Source organism: Pezoporus flaviventris, unplaced genomic scaffold (assembly GCF_033815535.1).
Source record: "Pezoporus flaviventris isolate CSIRO_AGI_PZ_B2104156 unplaced genomic scaffold, CSIRO_AGI_Pfla_v1 ptg000007l, whole genome shotgun sequence".
NCBI classification, from domain to species: domain Eukaryota; kingdom Metazoa; phylum Chordata; class Aves; order Psittaciformes; family Psittacidae; genus Pezoporus; species Pezoporus flaviventris.
Window position 1 is genome coordinate 34,436,642 of NW_026892555.1, and position 19,489 is coordinate 34,456,130.

Below are 19,489 nucleotides of genomic sequence, written 5' to 3' on the forward strand. Positions count from 1 at the left end.
TCGCAGTAAATCTGCTAGGCGTGGACAATGGTTCCATGAGGTCCCTGCAAGGATATAATGCAGATTCAACAACCTGTCTTGCCTTAACAAGACCATCTTTTTTTCAAACAAAATTAAGTCCACTCTAATTACAACAATTACACTGAAAGCAAGTAAGTTAAAACCAATTATATTTACCATGATGGATAATGCCATTCTCTAACAAAGCTTGTCCAAGATGAACACCTTCTTCAGATTTGTGTATCTCTCCGATTTCCAACAACCAGGACACAAATTCACTGAAATGAAAACAGATACAAAAAAAAAAAAAAACAAACTTTAAGTCATACTACCAGATCTACTACATTTCCCACTCAATTACTAGTGTTTCTTACTATATTAGGAAGTGACGCTTAAGCCTAATAATCTTCAGAATGTCATACCACCTTTACAAACCCTCTTATTTCAACTTTTTATTATTATTTTGACATAAATACATATGGTTTCCCTTGAGATGTCTTTTTCATTCAGAAGTTTTACCTGCATGGTTTACCTTGAACGTGGTAAAGACTTTCATGTTTTCTGGGATTTCCTAAATTATCACAGCCACATTTGACCAGATGGTTAAATATAAGCCAGTCCCAGGCATAGCTACTTCTCTTGCCCAGGACAGATACGTCATGAAGTCAGAACATTATCACAGTACAACAGAATTATTATTTCCAAAGTGAGTAAAAAACATCCTGAGCACACATAAGAAATATATACTGCACTGCAGGAAATGTCTGGCTTGTACTGAATTTATAGCACATAAGTTATTTACATGTGTGTTCCAAATCTAAACAGCAGCGTAGTGAGGTAGCGCAACATGCACAGTCATGGGTTTCAACTGGTGACCCAAGGACCAGCACAAGCATACTTCCAAAGGGTCTACTTCAAATACAGCACAGAAAAGAAGCTATTTGATGGTAGGTTTAAATGTTTCATACATGACTTCTCTTTACCTGCTTCCAACAACTTGAGCGAGGGAACATGATTCAACCCTAACTCAATAATTAATCCTGGTTTCAATTCTCATCAGCTATGTGACTTCTGATGGCACATGAAAATTGCCCAAATTTCATTTCCACTTTTGAAGCCAGTGATGAGTTTCTTCACTAGAATGTGTTTGTGTAAATCAGTCATTGTACTTTATAGAAATACTTTCCAGGCTTAACTATCTTACAGTCAGATACAACAACTGATAACCCCTTCACCTACCCAACTAATTTTGTTGTCACACACATATTTTTAGGGTACCTATTGCTTTCTCTTTCTCTTGCATTTAGTCTTCTTAAGCCATAGGTATATCTCATTAGAAAGATCACCCTGATAACAGGGGTACATTTTTAAACATGTAAATTTTAGTTAGGCAGGAGAAGGACAGAAACAGTTTTGAGAGCAAGATATTTTTTTTTTTAAGTGGAATAATCTAAGTATTTTAGACAAAAATTCATTAAAACAGGTTGGGAAATATTTCTTTAAATAATCTATTTGATGCATTCTCATATTTTCAACAAGCCTTTACAGCCTTGTCTCTTTAATAAAGCTATTTTGGAACATGAGTGCACATCCATAAATTTCAGACCAATTTACATTTTGGCTAAATTCTGGGAGGCAAATAGGCCTAACAGACACTACAAATAAAGTGTGGTTTCCACAGAATCCCAAAGAAGATGTAAAATGTGAGCTTAGCTGGTAAAAAGTCATGCTATAAAATGCATATTATACCTTCCAAGAAAGCATTTGGGAAAAGTGGTCAATTTCCTCTTCCTGTCTTTGATGAGATTCCCTTGTTTACACATCATTTTGTACAGTCGTTCTCCTTGCTCAGAGATCATCACCCAAGTGTCCTGTTCCATACCCAATTTCAAACCTGCCAAAAATGCATTAAAGTTTTATGAAGTGATATTGCCATTATATTTCAGTACTTTTCCTAAAATGGAGGAGCAATACCAATATTTTACATACAAAAAAAGGTAAAGGAACTGCCTTCTGTTATTTTTGTCACAATCAAGTTTAACCATGAACATCTGATCTTCATAAAGCAAAATCATATTATATCTTTTAACTTCTCATAGCAAAGTTAAAATGTTATTATATTGACATAACCATTGATATTGTAGCAATAAATACTAATGCTGTGATTTTTCAGACTTCAGTATATGAATATTTGCAATGGAATAGTCATGTCTTCACAAATTCTAAAAAAAAAAGGGCCATACCATATGATAATAAACACCATACAATAATAAAAATGTTTTCACTTACACAAGACTTTTTCAAATTTCCAGTTAATAGTAGATAATTATCTGTTATAAATGTATTACTTTCATATAAGATTAATTCACCCCTTTTCCACAAAAGCATATACACAACTTCATTTCTATTTCCTTCAGATTTTTTTTCAACAACATGAAGACTATTAAGGGTTTTATTTCAGTATTTCTTATTGGGTTGGTTTTTTACCCCTGCATCTAGAGGAAATCATTATGTTTTCTGAGTAAGAGATGATCAAAACCAGGTTTTGTTGAATTGTGCATCCCACCAGCCACTCACAGAAGTTTGTGCTTCCAAGAAGCACCACAGACCTTCATATCCCATGTGCTTTCTCAATCAACAATTTTTAGTTCTGGACAAAACTATACATTTCTAGAACAACTTATGTACATGTTCTCAGTTTCTGTTCAGATTTTCGCATTTTTAAAACTGCAACTGTAGGTATTTAATCTGAGAAATAGTCTGCCACTTGTTTAATTCTGAAAATATAGATTCGATTTAGTTTGTAACAGTCTTGCAAAGGAGATGAAACACTGTTTTCACATGTGCAGTCACTTGGGCTTCACTGTAATTGCCTATATACACACACATGAACAGGCTCCATGTCTTACTAAGTAAACATACAATTAAAGCATCTTTATGTTCACAGTGAATGAGAAAGTGTTAGAGCTGCATTTAGATATGCATTTGAATTCTAAAAAGACAGCTGTTTGGTTCCCAAGTCATTTGGCAACTTGACTGCAATTAAGTTGATACATCCTGCTTTGCAAGAGGTGTTTTTTCCTGATATTTTGAAAAAGAACAAATCACTGTGTTGGAGGAAGTGGATAAATTTCTAAGTCGATAGAGTAACAGAGACATTCAAGAAATATTTTTTAAGATTCTGTGTTGCAAGCTGAGTCTAAGTGTGGACCAAATCCTCCCTTCTTTCTTTCATGGTTGTCTCCTTGGAGGCAAACCCACTGAGAACACCAAGAGCTGAAAATTTCCCCAAATCATCAAATGTTAAAATCCTAAGACACGGCCTGACTTTGTGATGGCTACCTCGCACTTGGCAAGGTTTACCTCAAACCTACTTCTATTACCAGCTGCTTGATAGTATAGCGTGAAATAGAATGAATACATCAACATAAAATAATCCTACTCTTTCAATTTCTTACATAAAGGTATCAAGAGTGTAAGGGAGCCAAGAAACTGAGCAGGGAAGTGGGACTGGTTAAAAGCCTTTCTGTCAGTAAGACAAGGGCCTATACAGAAGCAGACAACCTCTTCTTGTTGTATTTGACACTCTCTACCACACTGCTTTTTCATTTTAAAAATTATGGGGTTTTTTTGACATCTGAGGCACATTTTTAGCTTTTCTATGAATTCCTGGTGGCATTATTAACTAGCCAGTGCTCAGACACCCTAGTTGAAACTCTGGTCCTATGGCAAATGTTCTACAAACATTCAGTATTCAAATTTAAAACACCAAAGAAAGCATTGTTAGTCTCCATTTAGAACAAAGGCACAAAGCAATGGCTACCACAACAGGCTACAAAAAAATCTATGCAGACCAGGAAAAGAAACCCAGATCTAACTACAAGGTCATATTTTCCTTCAATACCAAGGCTACAAACGTTGTTACTGATTAGGATATTTAAGCTTGCAAATGAAATTAGCTCCATGAGATGATGATGCATCATCTTTCCCTGGTTCTACTTTGTGCTGGGTTCACCTTGAATACATGTTATTCATGGTCACATTTGAGATCAAGATTGTATTTTATCCATGTATTCTTCCACCTTAATCCAGTTATTCAAAATTATAGTGGTTGTCAAATTGTAGTTTCTTACTTTCTTTTGCAAGGGAGAATACCTCACAGATGGGATTGTGAGTATATTTTGTACCACTTCATGCTGGATCATCTGCATGGAGATCCAACACAGAAAACCTTCTCATTTCAGTGATTCAAATGACCAGGCACAAAAGGCAATCAATGCATACAAATCCCATAAGGTATTTAGGATAGACAGTCACATACCACAAACCACAACAGTACACAGGCCTCAATAAAATTATGATTATTTATACTGCTTCAGGATAAACTATAAAATCATAGCTTAAATCATCTCCCAGTTTACGAAACAATGTTCACTACCAGAATACATGATTAAAGACATTATCCCCTTCCCAGTTCAAAGTTTGATTTATTTTTTCCAAGCTGGTATCCATAAACGTTCAGCTGAACTTGACACCACAAGTTTGTGTGGCAGCTGGTTTTGCTTTATATCTCAACATAAAAATACAGCATGGCTTTCTGGTGAAGCAACACAAGGAAGTTTATTAACATACCTTTTCTTCTCTCTCGCTCTTTCAAAATAGCTTCCAGCCATTCTTGCTTCTCTTCAGGGGTTTTTGCCATGCATACAAACCATTTGTTCTTTGCTGTGTTGTGGATCTTCCAGCCATTTATAACAGTGTGGCCACTGCTGTGATAGTCAGCTGGGAATAGATACAATGGCTTAAAGAGCACCGATTATTTAAAAAGCAATAGTTGTTGCAATTACTAAGAACTTCTGTCATTACACATAAAACTCAGGAAATATAAAAGAATAAAAATTACTTTAAAGTTATCTGCTGCTTGTGAACTACATTATATCTTAAGTTGTACTTTCAACTTCTAGTAAATAATGACCTCCTTAAAATGTGACAGAATTGCCTAGCATATGGAAGAAGGTATAAACCTGACACTAAAACAGGCAGAGTCTATTAAAAGACCAGATCACAGTACTTGGAGTACTTTTGTTCATGTTAAACTGTAATAAATAATTCCTTTAAAAAGCAGCATTGTGGTTTTGCCCCTTAAATCACTCAGAGCTCCCATGCTGATTGAATGATTTAGTACTAATTTTTTTAAAAAACATTAAACATGCAGGGGAAAAATACAATTTCCTTTTGACAAGCAAGCAGATATTCTTCCTTTACTGCTGTAATATTTGAGTTTAAAATGCTATTCCGTAAGTCTTGCTCAGAAATTAGCTACAGATACTTCCTTTCCAAAACTAACACCCTTGAATATCCTTCACTAGGATTACATGCATTTTCTGGAAGAAAATTTCTGTGCATAAATGCCTCATGATAACTAACATATTTGCATAAAGTACAGATTAAAACTAGAAGTAGCAACTTCCATACCAAATACTAGGAAATCAAAGGTAAACATTTTCTCACCAGAAACTCATTAAGAGGCAACTCCTAGGGCCAGCCCTGAACAACTGTAATAATAACAGAGCTTTCTACCTTATAAATACTTTTTCATAATTCAGCCCTATTTTGTACAATGAGATGGGATTTTTCAAAAATGAAGCCCTTGTTGAAATGCTCGCTAAGATTTATCATAAATCTCAGCAGACATGCTAGTATCCTTTCAATAACTCTGCATTTTAATTAGATGGAAAGCAGCCAAGCTTTGTATACTGGGCTGGGAAACGTCAGGAACTACTAAAAATCATGAGACTGATGGCCGATTTCTAAACCAACAAAACTTTCTAGTACTCAAAGTGTGTAAGAAAGTGCAAGTAAGTCTATGATGGGAAAAAGTAAGTTACTTTTTCAGCATCATGTTTATACCACTTACCTATTTATCGTATTTCAATTCACGTAACCTATTTATAATATACTTTGCCTCTTTAAAAACACTATTTCTTGAAGACTAGCCATCATTCATGCACTGTCAAAAAATCAGAGTCAAAAGTCAGGGAAAAGAAAGAAGCCTCAGACAGAAGCTCTCAGTTGACAGACTGCAGACCTTTGGAGATCAGAGGCAAGAGCACTGGAGGAAGGAAGGTTAACGTCCCTTTGTATTATTTAAGCATATACTTATAAACCTTGCATTATGGCATTAGCTGCACCTTTGTGGGTTTTTTTTCATTAAGGTAGAGGTTAATACAGATAAAACTACCGGGTGATATTTTTCTTGTGGTGTTTGTTACCACGCACCTGTCATTGCAACACCCATGTAAGGAAATATTATGATCTGTAATGCAGTGAACTGAACAGAATTATGGCCAAAAGAATAAAAAATAAAAAATGATGGCTCAGGCTCACATTTGGACTTAGACTCGCACAATTTACTCTGGACAGAAATTTGGTGTCAGCTTAGTAGTTTAATTCGTAAAGAAATGGCTCATCCAGACACTTGAATATCCCGACATAGAGATGACATTTTAAACATGCAGCTTCCTAGGCATGTGAAATTCTGTAACTGATAGTTTGACCACATTTACCTCATGCCATTACAAAGTCACATTCCGTGAAAAAGCCCAATCACTCAGCTAAGTACTAAGACTGCCTAATGTTTACAGACGGTAATGGGTTCAGGTGGAGGAAAATGGGTAGCTATCACCCAGTTTTGCAATTCTAATCCTCTCCTGTAATGCCCAGCTCGACTCCAACCTCTGCCTTTAACTGCAATACTCCTTTTGCTCCCTGTGTTCCCTATGACTACAATCCTCCAAGACTCCCATGGGCAATTTTTTACCTTAATACACCCATGCCCATTGTCTCCTGAAGAGCATTTCAGCCTCATGCTATCATCCCATATAAACTCATACCTCCTTTGGACTGGCTATTAGACAAAAACTGGTCATGCACTGCAGATGTGCTGGTCGGCCAGCCAGAAGATGGCCAGCTGCACAGGGTATATGCACATTCTTCACATCAAAGCAATCACAGCTGTCAGTCAGGCCAAACAAATGATTTGCAAGCCTGACATAGTGGTTACAGAAGGAAGGAGAGCATGAGACTTCAAGTTACTTCATGCAAAGTCTGAACAAGCATGCTTATCAAATTATTAAGCTTCCAGCTTCCCAACAGAAGGTTATGAAAGATGACATCATCTTCTAATGATACCTAGTAATACATTAAAGCTTGTCATTTGATCTGTAATATATATAAAATATAAATTCAAGACTCAAACCTTTGAAATGCCTAAAAAGCAATTTGTCACAGCCATATACAACAGATTTTTTTTCTTCCCTTAAAAAGCCAATCAGAAATATTTGTATTGAAATCCTTACAAGTTCTTCAGACTTTAGGTTCTTAGGAGCCCCAGTGCTCAGAAATACTAAGGAAATAAATACTGTATAATATCAATTCCCTACCTCCTTTGCACAGTTTTTGATGCAATCTCTGTTTATTAACATCATGTAGTGGTTTTCTCTGTATCATGCGTGCCTCATTTCAAGACAACAGGGGACAGAACTTAGTATAAGCAACCATAAATCTGGTACTTCCTAAGACCCAACTGCTTGTCTTCATAAACTAAATCACATTCATTTAATGGCTGCTGAATGCCTTTAGAAATACATTTTTCTCTCAAAATTTAGTTTAAAAAAAATGAATACAGAAAAAAAATAGCATCACAATATATCTACCTTTCAAATACTTGCAAGTGGTTGTGTAGCCGCATTCTTTTAAGAAGACAATAGTCTGCTCTGATAAATAAAATGCATTCCACTTTAATCAATGCAATTAAAAAAAGGCAGAGTGCTTCATCATGCTGAAACAAAAAAGAAAGCTTACACCAACTGTGATGCTCAGCCAAGGCCTAATTTCACCAAAGAAAAATTGCTTTTCAGAAAAAACTTTGTTAATTTCTGCAGGCATGTCATTAGCATGACAATAAACCACACTGGGAATCTGTTTTCCTATTTCTATGCTTCTACTTACAAACAAGGAAGACTACATTCCTACATCTATCAACACTGAATGCAAACGCTGTCAGTAACCCTGTTCCCTGGAGCCCTGTGGTTCCTTATAAAAAGTGAGAAGAGGATCCCAAAATCTACAGTAAAGAATTGTGTAACTATCATCTAAAGTGAGAAGTCTTTACTGTCTATAAAGAGACCCATGAATAATACACGAGAAAAAGTCATGCGTAGATATGAAAACATAAGCACTCTCCACTCAGAGCTTCCACTCTAGATTAAGAAATATAGAAAGTGATAGGAAAAGATGATTAAGGAGAATAAAATAATACAATACCAAAAAAGGCACATGCAAAGCTAATGCGAATGAGGCTCAGACGATCAGATTACTACCCTTGGGAATGAGACAAGACAAAAAGAACAAAGCAGAACAGTACTAGGTTACAGCTCAAATGCGGATGACTACAGGGGATGAGAAACAAGACAGCTGGGTGCAACAAATGAGAACAGTAAAGACAGAGAAAGGTTAAAGAAGGGCATCATGATCTCAGTGAAAGAAAAAGTGTCAGTGTGAGTAGAAGGAATACACTTCTTGACTACAAGGAAGGAAAAAAGGGTTTTGAAGGTTTGTTTTTTTAAAGGGAGAGAGGATGGCAAGGAAAGGCCATGGAAAAAACACAGACACTTCCATATTTCAAAGAGAACCATAGAAAGGAGGGATGAAATAGCAGTAACTACAATAATAAAAAAAAAATGAATGTAGAATATTGGACAAGCTGAAACGGAAAAGACGGAAAATGAGGGGCTATGGAAAAAAAAAAACGCAGGTAAGAATAAACATAGAATAATTTGAGTTGGAATGGATCTTTAAAGATCATTTAAACAGGGGGAGTCAGGTTAGATATAAGGAAGAAGTTCTTTACTGTGAGGGTGGTGAGGCACTGGAACAGGTTGCCCAAAGAAGTGGTAAATGTTCCATCCCTGGCAGTGTTCAAGCCCAGGTAGGACAAAGCCTTGGGTAACATAGTCTAGTGTGAAGCATTCCTGCCCATGGCAGGTGGGTTGAAGCTAGATGATCCTATCTATTCTATGATTCTAGTCCAACTCCTCTGCAACAAGCAGGGACATCCTCAAACACACATCAGGTTGCTCAGAGTCCCGTCCAACCTGACCTTGAATGTTTCCAGGGATGGAGCATCTACCACCTCTAATAATGTAGAAATCAAAATAAGCAAACCATTAACTAATGTCTCAGAAGTGTGGAAAGGAGGACGGATTTCAGAAATATTGCATTTATAAAAGTGACAAGATCTGATGTGGCTCAGGAAAGCAAGCAGGAAGGAAGTATGATAGCCTCCAGTACCGTTTGCAAGGCTACAGGAAATGGAGACAGTAGCAAAATTTCCTGTGGCTGAAGGAAATGTCTGGAGTGGAGAGGAAGACAACTGGTTTACAGCAAATTATATTTGAAGATTCACTGAGGAAGTAAACAAACGGACAGAAAGGAAAACGGACAGTGTGAAAGTGATCAAGAACTGGAGAGCTAGAACAAGCAAATGAAGAAAAACAAGACAAGACAGTCTTAGAAGGAAGAAGAAAGAAATATCTGCTATAGCCAACACTGAAAGCATGGATATGAAGGATAAGACAGTGAACGAGAAAAAGCTACAGCCTTTTTGGAATATTCATCATAAAGAAGACAGTGGGTATACACCACTGCGGTCACAGTAACATCAAGAGTTACAAGAGATGCTGTCTTAGAAAGTAAAAAACTTTAAATGGAAAAACTGTCTTTTATTTCTAAAACATATATAAGGAAGATGAAGCAAAATAAATTAAAGGTAGCCAAATAATACATGACATGAAAGAGCAAAACACTCAGCTCTGTTTTGCATAAACAAAGTGCTGAGATTTCATATAAATAAAGCTAACAATTTGGCAGAAAAGGAAAAAGCAGGATATAGAATATTAGATAAACTCTATTCAAGTCAGCAAGGCTTGATGAAGTTCATTATGGTATACATATAGATATGTCTAAACCACTAATTAAATTGGTGGGCCTGGCAAAGGACATACCCCAAAACAGATGTCAAGGAGGTCCTACAAAATATGTCTATCAAACAAGGAGAATGAAGTGCGATGCCATAGTGCTCTACCATTCAGCATTTTCCACTAGTTTTATCAACAGCTGAAATGATTCAGTAGTAACATTGTTCATGGAACCAAGACATGAAGCATTGAAAGAGATTTGGGGAACAAGATGTGAATTCTGAATGCTTAATAATTTGTGGAAATAGGTAGATAAAATTCAGTACAGAAAGAAAGTAATTATTCATGAGGAATAGTTTAGTCCTGTGAGGAGCAGGGAGTTGGACTTGATGGTCCTTACGGGTCCTTTCCAACTTGAGATATTCTATGATTTTAGTAGGACCTACTCTCAGACATTAACACAGTGTAAGATATATTGGGATAAGCAACAGTACTGCATAAAAAGACCTGGTATTGTATTCTAAAACACGAACTGAAAATTAAAAAAAAAGAATGCTCTCAGAAAAGCCAAATAATCCTGAGACTAATAATAGATATCCCTCATGCAGCACTACAGTAATTATCCTGATCTGCTTGGCCCCAGTGAAGTTTCAGCTCTGGACACCTCAAAATACAAAAGATGCAAACAAACTGGGGAAAAAAAAAAGAAAAAAAAAAAAGATAAAAAATTCAAAAAACAACCTGAAACTCCAAAGGACACAAAAAGTAATAAAAACTTAGAAAACACAACCCATGACAAAAGACTGAAAGACTTAAAAAGAAGAGATGATGGAAAAACACAACAGTCTTCCAATAAATTAATTTATTGCAATAAGAACAACAGCCAAACTACTCTCAAAGTCTATTCACTGAAACAAGAAGTGAGGAAACATTTTTGTCCTGGGTTTAGCAGTAGCAGTCAGTTTTTCTCCTTCTTAGTAGCTGGTGCAGTGCTGTGTTTTTGACTTTCAGCCTGGGAATAGAGCTGATAACACCGATGTTTTCAGTTGTTGTTCAGTAATGTTTACTCTGACCAAGGACTTCGTGAGTCTCATGCCCTGCCAGGGAGGAGGGGAGGCCAGGAGGAAGGAGAGACAGGACACCTGACCCAAGCTAGCCAAAGAGGTATTCCATACCACAGCACGCCATGCTCGGGGAGGTAACTGGGAGTTACCTGGAAGGGCACGGGCTCTCTTTTGGGGGTCGGGCTCGTTTCGGCAGGTGGCATTGTATTCGATTCTCCTCCCCATCCCTCTGAGAGCAGGGAGGTGGGGGGGGAAGGAAAGAAAGAGGGAGGAAGGGGGGGAGTGAGTGAACGAGCTGTGTGGCTGGGTTTAAACCATGACAATTTTGAAAAGAAGTCAAGATTAGTTAAAAATGAAATCTTGATTTTCAAGAAATATTGGACTTCTATTAAGCTTAGTTAAGCTGTGCCATCCTTGTCATTAATGCTCTATTTTAGAAAATTACATTTAGAAATGCTTGGCATCCACAGTAGATGTAGGGCAAAGCTAATGCTTTCTGAAATCAGAAGAAATAATATCTAACTCATAGAAATTTCCTTCAGACTGACACATTCGCAATGCAAATTTTAAAGTTTCCCTTTTTTCTTTAATTTCAGTTTTACATTAAAAAGGCCAAGGTTTCCAGGTTTTCTTTATTCATTATAAGGAAATAATAATTGTTAAGTTCAGAGGTTAAACTCAAGTTTCTAAAAAAAAAAATTACATTTGTAGGAATACTTTGGGCTTTTACATTTCTAATGTATGTCAGAAAAAGAGTCAATCGCATATACTTCCATTTTTTTAAACTCTTATGTTACAATTTCAGCATTTATAGTGCTTGAGGCTTCATTCCAACAGAGCTAACTTTTCCATGCACTTTTACAAATATATCACACACCTAGGGATTACTTCTTTAAGTGTTGGAATGCTGTTAAGTGAAGTTAAATATACTATTTCAGTTGAGCAATAAATGTCACCTTATTTTAGTACTCTGTTCATGTTAGCGTAAAACAGTCATCTATGACCGCTCAATTAATAATGCATAAAAGCAATGATGTGTCACAGAACTGGAGTTTTGATATGAGCACATAATGCTTTTAACGTGGCATCTTACTCTAAGTACAGGGAGCACCCTTCATTCTCAAAGAAATTGTGAAGCTGCATTTGATTTCAGCACCTTGAAAGACTGATCTGTAAATGAGCAACACAAATATACTCACCTGTTCCATCATCTACATTCTCTACCTCCATCACTTCTGTGTTTATTCTGCCCCGAAAAAGGTAACGGTGGCCATCTGTAGATGCTTTGCTGTTCTTCAATCGCCTGATAAAAGTGCAAATGAGCATGTCACCACTTTTTTCTATGTTTCTGCATTATGACCTGTACATGCAGCATTTAAAGACTACAGTAAGAATCTCAATACATTTATACAAGTGCTGTTGAACTGTGGAAACCACTGCTGAATGAGACACTGCTGATGCTAATGCAAAGATCCTACGAGTAATCAGCGAATTGCTGGCTGACACGAGAGTTTATCAGGAAAGTCTCACTCTACACAAGCTCTGTTCCAACACTTTGGTACCTGTATGCCACTGTCTGCCATCAAGATCTATCCTTTAACAGGCACATAAAAACAGCCAAGCCACAGCACTGATCAAAACAAATGGATATTATAGGTGCAGAGAAATACATCTGTTACCTGGATGCTACAGATAATCCAGGGCACTGTTAAAACACAGCTGGAAAAACAGGATGAAAGTTGGCTATCAAATCTGGAACTACCTTGGAAAATCTTAAGCACTTGCACTATTCTGATGGACATGGCTGTGGTGATGACAGTAGAACCTGGATTTATGAAGCAACAGTTTCAGCAACTGCAGACAGTTTCCTAAACTGGACACTGAGGTCAAAGGTGGAGTTTCCTCTGACACCATCCACAACTGTGCAGAAGCAAAGGCAAAGATAATGGTACTCAGCAGTGCTACTAGAGAGAATACTCAAAGTCTATCACATACTGGGAATCTATCAAGGATCTATCTAGTTATATGTATTCCTGGCTATTCAAAACCAGCTTCTGGACCAGAGAGACAACCTTAACAGTTTCAAGAGGGATGCCTGTATTCAAGAAAACCTCTTTTCCTGAGAAGCATAAGAGCACTGAACAGTAACTGCAGAAGCTTGTTGCTACACTGTGGAATTGTTTCTTGCAATGCAGGAAGCAGCAGCTTTCTGGCCGTTTTCCCTGATTAGAAATACAAGGCTTGAAACTCTCAAATCTGTAGAGACTTGTTTTATAACATAAGCTACAATGCTAATTTGTTTGAACTAAAAATTCATTTTGTTTACCATTCCCAGAAGAGAGTGAGTCCATCACATATAATTTGTTGCAGAAGACTGGCAAAACTGATTCTTTCTCCCCACACTTCACCATTTGGATTTTGTATTTGTATAACTTTTTTTTTCCCAATGTTTGAATTAAACACACTTCTCTTTGAATGGTAAATCTCCTCTAAAAATGCTGATTTTCATATTGCAATTAACTGCAGTACACACTGTGGTGATAATAAAATATTCTGATGAAAAAGCATACAGAGGATTAGCTCTAACGTGAGAAAAATGTATTATTTCTGAAAGCATAAATTAATCATTTACCTGTGCTTTTTTTTGCAGTAAACCAAAAGGTTGTCAAAAAGAAAAAATATCCTCTCTTGGATATTTCCTGCTGAAATTTTCAATAGTAGTCCACTTCGTAGCATTTCTGTGCACGTATCTGTGATGTTGGACCCCTAAAATCAATTGGGAAAAGATTATTTTTTATTCTGTGAGAACTGAAGAACTCCACACCGATTAAGGGAAAGTTTCCTATATAAACTCACAGCCATAATGATTCTCTGGAAACACCAAGAATAAAACTCATGGCAATTTATTACGTTATAATTAAATAGTGATTTCCAATGATGCTTAACACCAGTTTTGTACTCATTTAGGACTGCCACAAACTAGAGGGTTCGTGGCTTTTTTTTGAATGGATTAAGTTTTATCACCAAGGTTTCCAAATTACATCTGGGTGGTGAGATTCCCCCCTAAAAATCAGGCCAGCGTCATACAATAATTCTTATCCTCCGTAACTTCACTATTTAGTCAGAAACATCTGAAAATGGGGCTTTACAAGACATGATCTATGCCAAGATGAGCCTGGAAGCCAAAGCCACATGGAATCTGAATATCATTAAGATATATACTTCTACACTAAGCTAAGCTAACTACTAAATCAAATACACCAAGATTTAAAACTCAGACAAAGCTAACAGTGGCACATACAACTAAGACCGCCTAGTGTAGTTCTTCCTAACATATACTGAAGACACTGGAATTTCGCTAAGCTTTATCTGTTTGGGATGAAACTTCCCATGCCTCATTTTTGATTCAAGGCAGATCATTCATTCATATTGAAAGAAGGCAGGCATTTTCATATAGGTTAATGAAAAAGAAGCAACTTTAACAAAGGATTACATTTTCTAAAAATATTCCTCTGAAAAGTCATGGTATTTCTACGCCATATAAAGAAAAATTTACCTCTCAAGGAAGCCTTCCTTGAACTCAAGAGGTGTATTTTGCAATTCTGAATATCCATGCTCCTGTGGGACAAAGTTCCTGTCCATGCACTGCATGAGTCCAGCTATGCAATCCTATTGATAATCATGCTTGCTGGCTGCATTGAGCATACACATTAAGCTCAAAGAGTTTCCTAACTTGAGGCAGTCAACAGTCAGCTTGGAAAACCTGTAAAAGCCAGGACTATCATCTACACATGTTCTGAAAGACTTATGCCTGCAATAGCTGTAGTTACTTCCTCTTTTTTATCCAACCACAGTAGCCCAAAGAAAAATAGGCTCAATTAAGAGCCAAGAAGGAATCACGGGTTCTGCTCTCAGCTCTTCATCCTATTATTCATCCTTTTTGTGTCACAGCCCTGAATACCGAGCAATAGCTCAGACTGCTCTAAGGAGAACGGAGTCTGTTTACAGAAATGATAAGAAAAACTGCAGAACCATCACACTGGAACATCATTCAGGTCTCTAAATAGAGTAGCTTCAGCATCAGTATTAACTAACCACTCTTGTTTCCATTTAGGATCAAATGAGCCAAAAATGAACATCATCTATAGCCAATACATCATACTTCCCTTCCTAGGACAGCAACAGCACCAGAAGCTGACATACTAATTTTACAGTTTTATTTGAGAGCAACTGCTGAAACACCTTAAAAGCGTACTCAGTAAAACAAATTCAGCATAAATTTCAGCTGCACTTAATGCTTGCTGACCACAACTACAGAAAAGCAGTTTTTTTCATTCCATCCATTTCATTGCTTTTGTGCATTAAGTAGAATAAACACTACCACACACTGCTTTTAAAATTAGCTGGAATATTGCTAATGATTTGCATTTTAAAAGGCTGGGTATTTTTTAAAGATTTTCAGTTTGTTTTTACAGAAAATTTCAGCTTTGCTGGAAAATTGTAATCTTTTGTAGGGAAGACAAAAAACTTCAGCTTAAGGCTTCAAAATTGTATCAGCAGTTTCAGTTTTCTACAAAAGGGTGTATTTTTTCACAGAGGGTTTTATGAAAAAATGTTGACTCTTTTTATTTGAAGTGCTCATTTTCACTGTAGAAAAATACCTTTTCCCCACAGCCCTTGCCAGATTTGCTACTGTGCCAGCACCATGTCATAAAATACCATATTTTATACATATTTCAAACATCTGTAATTCAGGCTACTCGAATTATCAAGATTCACCTCAATCATGATTCAAGTTCAGCATTACAATACAGCAGTGTGTATTATCTGCATCACATTGCTACACTTTGCTGTTGTTTTCCTCTTTATTTTCCTTCTGCCAGATAATGAAAATAACATTCTAGAGGTACTTTTTTCCCTTCATAGACCTCCTGTCCAAATACTGAACAGTGTTCACTTATTCAATACTTTTTGACAAGATCACAACCCATGCTGGTGTGGCCACAGGTCAGTGATTTTTGTTATTGCTGTTTTATTTGCTGAAGTCCAAGGGTATAAGGTAAGACGATCATAAGTCACATCTGGCAGTCCTACGTAACGCTGGTAGCGCAGAAAAGTCCCCTGCCACCCTCTTGCCTATGGAAAACTGTTAGACTCAGCCTGTCCCTAGACATGGGTGGGGTGGGCATGGAGCTGACAAGGAGAAAAGAGGAAGGGCATATCATGTGAAAGCACTGCTGTCTGTACACGTCCTCTCTATCAACTCCTGAGGGATGAAAAACATGCCCGAAGAAGAATAGGGTAGAGGGCACACAAACACTGCCATATCCATCATGCAGTTCCAAGGAGGACTAACAACTATTAATGTTTTCATGAAAGATATTGCTATACCTTGAACCTCCACATGGGTTTACACCAAGCTATAGTTGATGTCCAGCCCAGTAGGATAATTCATTTATCTAACTCTGAGCTACCCCTCTCATAGTAGAAAGTTCAAGGCTACACTAACAGAGGAGAAGTCACCTTGTCCCAGAAGCACAAGGCTAAAATTGAACTACACTATCTACAAGCAATACTTTTGGAAACCAGTATTACCAAAAACATCTAACACAACCATGTTTTCATTAAATGTTTGTATTGAAACTACCACGGAAATGTCAAATATAAGCAATTTGAACCTGAAAAATAATTTGCTATTTCAAAGTTTTCATAAGCATGTACATTTTTTACTCAGTGCTTGCAAGGGAAGATCATATAGTTGCTCAACCTAAATGTAAAATCACTACTACTATGCTACAATTCATGTTTCTATGCATTTAAAGTACCTGCAATTAGAGCTGATGGAGTATTATGAGTGAAACCAGCCTTTTTGTAATATGTCAATTTGAAAATGCCTTGTATTATAGAAAGAAACCTGTTTTGATCATCTTAAAAAAAATAAAAAATCCAACAACAAAACCCCAAAACAAAACAAAAAACCCAACATATAAAAGACTCAGTTGGAAAAATCTAACCTGCAAACCAGGTTTATACTATGAATCTAGACTATATTTTCCTCCCCCTATCCTAATGAGTCACTGAAGACTGCAAGATTCCAAATACCTAGCTGTAGAGCAGTCCTCTACTGTGGACAGCATTGGGATCAAGGGCTCTAGTTTTTCAGGCTACCTGGTGTGGAAATTAAAAGCCTAAGATCTCAGAGCCTTCAGGCTACTTAGGTAAAACTGGCTTCAGCTGCCATTCGGTCACCTATCATTCCACCAAGGCAAAAGCTCAGTCAAGAGGTCTGAAATGTTGGCTACCGTGACTACATCACAAAGTAAATGCATTTAAAATGCACTGGAAGGAGAGAGACTGTATGCAAGAAATCTGCAACAATATCCCCACTCATCCTTTAGCCATGAAATACCCATCTTTGACATCAAAAAATGGCCTTTATTACCTTGAAATGAAAAGCAGCATTTGTTGGTTTCATTTTGTAACAACAGCTACTTAGCTACATATTCTGGCCACATCAGTCAAACATGAAAGTCTGACCATACTGACTCAATGGCGAGCACATTAACAGTGATAAAAGTCAGAAATTACATATATTAATGTACTCTTCAGTACTTGCACATGGGCACAGGAAAGAGAAATATAATAGAGAAAAGGTCTAAAATACCTAGAATTTAAAACAGAAATCTCCATTAAAATACTACTTTATGATATAGCACAATGGAAAGGAACAGAACACCCCATGCTATTGTCACTAAGTTGGCCTGTGACTCAGACTGGGTTGTTCAGTTTCCAGCTTACAACAAATGCAACAATTTTATTTTTTAATTCCCTCACTGAAACATCCACGCAGATTTTCCTGACAGACTCCTTCAGCTGTTGAGCCATTCTCCAGCTGAGACAGCCACCTACACAAGTTCTGAATTCAGGCCAATAAATTTAACCACTTAGGAAATTAAGTGAGAAAGTCATTATACTCAAAATTTTCTTCCTTGAAACAGATGTTCCATTTTTCCGTGAATCTGTATTTTTATCATAATAAACACAAGCTTCATTTTATGACACTCATGTATAGGAATTTAAGTCATGCTTTGATCAGATTCTAAAAATAGTCTTTTTTTTTTTTTTTTCCCCTTTCCTTCTAGTTGGGGCCAAGCAATGTGCTAAGCATTTCCTTCTGGAAGGAAATCTCCAACAAGTTTGCCTCTTTATTTTTAGGCAATGCAGAAAACCAGATGTTTATTTAATCAAATCCACTCTCATACATTGCATTCAGAGATTTTCTTGCAGTTGTTGTTGGGAATCATTCAGAAAAGCTCTAAAACATGCTCTTATACATGATTTTTACCATTTCAAGGACTAACCATATAGTATGTTTGAGAAAGGATGCGCATATTAAGATCAGGGCAGCCCTGTGGTTGCCATGTGGTAACATCAAACCTGATCAGCTAAACCACATTAAACACAACATAACTGTACTGAATAAATTCTATTTTAAGACAATGGCACTTTTCCAGGGATCAAGCAGAAGCGAAATCCTAAGATTAAATTTGGGGAAGAAAATAGGAAAAAACAAACAAACAAGGTCGGAAGGAAATTACTGTATTACAGTTCACAGAATACGTTCTGAATACAGAGCATAAATCTATGTTTCATACACTTCTGTCTATATTGTTACCCTTCCTTATTGTTACTTTTGCTCATTAATATATTTCCAACAGCAAACATATTTATTACTCCGTGTTTTATTAAGAATTCAGAAAAAAATGAATGCAGAAAAGTGCATTCCCTTTATGGAAATGTGAGAACGATATGTTCTTAACCGACTTATGAGACTAATAACACATTGAGATAGTAATGCTGTAACTTTATATTTGAGTGTGTTCATCAATATGAATTTGAGAAATATCTGTAAGACTCAGGCACTGAAAGCAAGTAGAAGAATCTTAATCAGTACGGCACAACAGAAAACTTACTTGAAAGTTGAAAATAATAGTAGAGTCAGTTATAGACAGTATTATTTTAAAATTTCCTTGCCATATAAAATTTAGTAATGTAAATGCCCGCTATTGCTTCTATCATTAAGTTATTGTACAAACATGTTAAAGTTCACATACACTAATCTTTCCAAGTTAACTGTTGATGACAGCAAGTTCAAGCTAACAACAAAAAAGGAACTTACTTTCACCTAGTCTAAATAAGCAGCTGTTAAGGTATTTGGTTCTTTTGGAAAGTGTTAGGTCAACAAGACCTCCTCTCAATTACAGTGTTTAGAGTTTTACTTTATTTAAGTAGTCCTGTGTATTACGTTCAAAACTGACTTATTAAAAAATTACTTACATTGCTTGCTTTGCATTTCTTACATATGAACTTCACTCCCACCTCAGTGTGGGCAGCTAAGATGTTTCAATACAAAACACCTAAGGCAAATCAAATATATACAAATAGGAC

General features: G+C 36.6%; 1 protein-coding gene across 1 annotated transcript in view; it reads right to left on the reverse strand.

Annotated features, from left to right (window-relative positions):
• Positions 1 to 19,489, reverse strand: part of PREX2 (phosphatidylinositol-3,4,5-trisphosphate dependent Rac exchange factor 2) — a 173,101-nt gene that overhangs the window by 98,101 nt on the left and 55,511 nt on the right. Inside the window, exons 8-12 of the mRNA XM_061448322.1 lie at positions 13,674 to 13,807; positions 12,241 to 12,344; positions 4,633 to 4,782; positions 1,750 to 1,894; positions 178 to 278 (exon numbers count right to left, since the gene is read on the reverse strand). Coding sequence (XP_061304306.1) covers positions 178 to 278; positions 1,750 to 1,894; positions 4,633 to 4,782; positions 12,241 to 12,344; positions 13,674 to 13,807 — 634 coding nt within the window. The remainder of the gene's footprint in view (positions 1 to 177; positions 279 to 1,749; positions 1,895 to 4,632; positions 4,783 to 12,240; positions 12,345 to 13,673; positions 13,808 to 19,489) is intronic.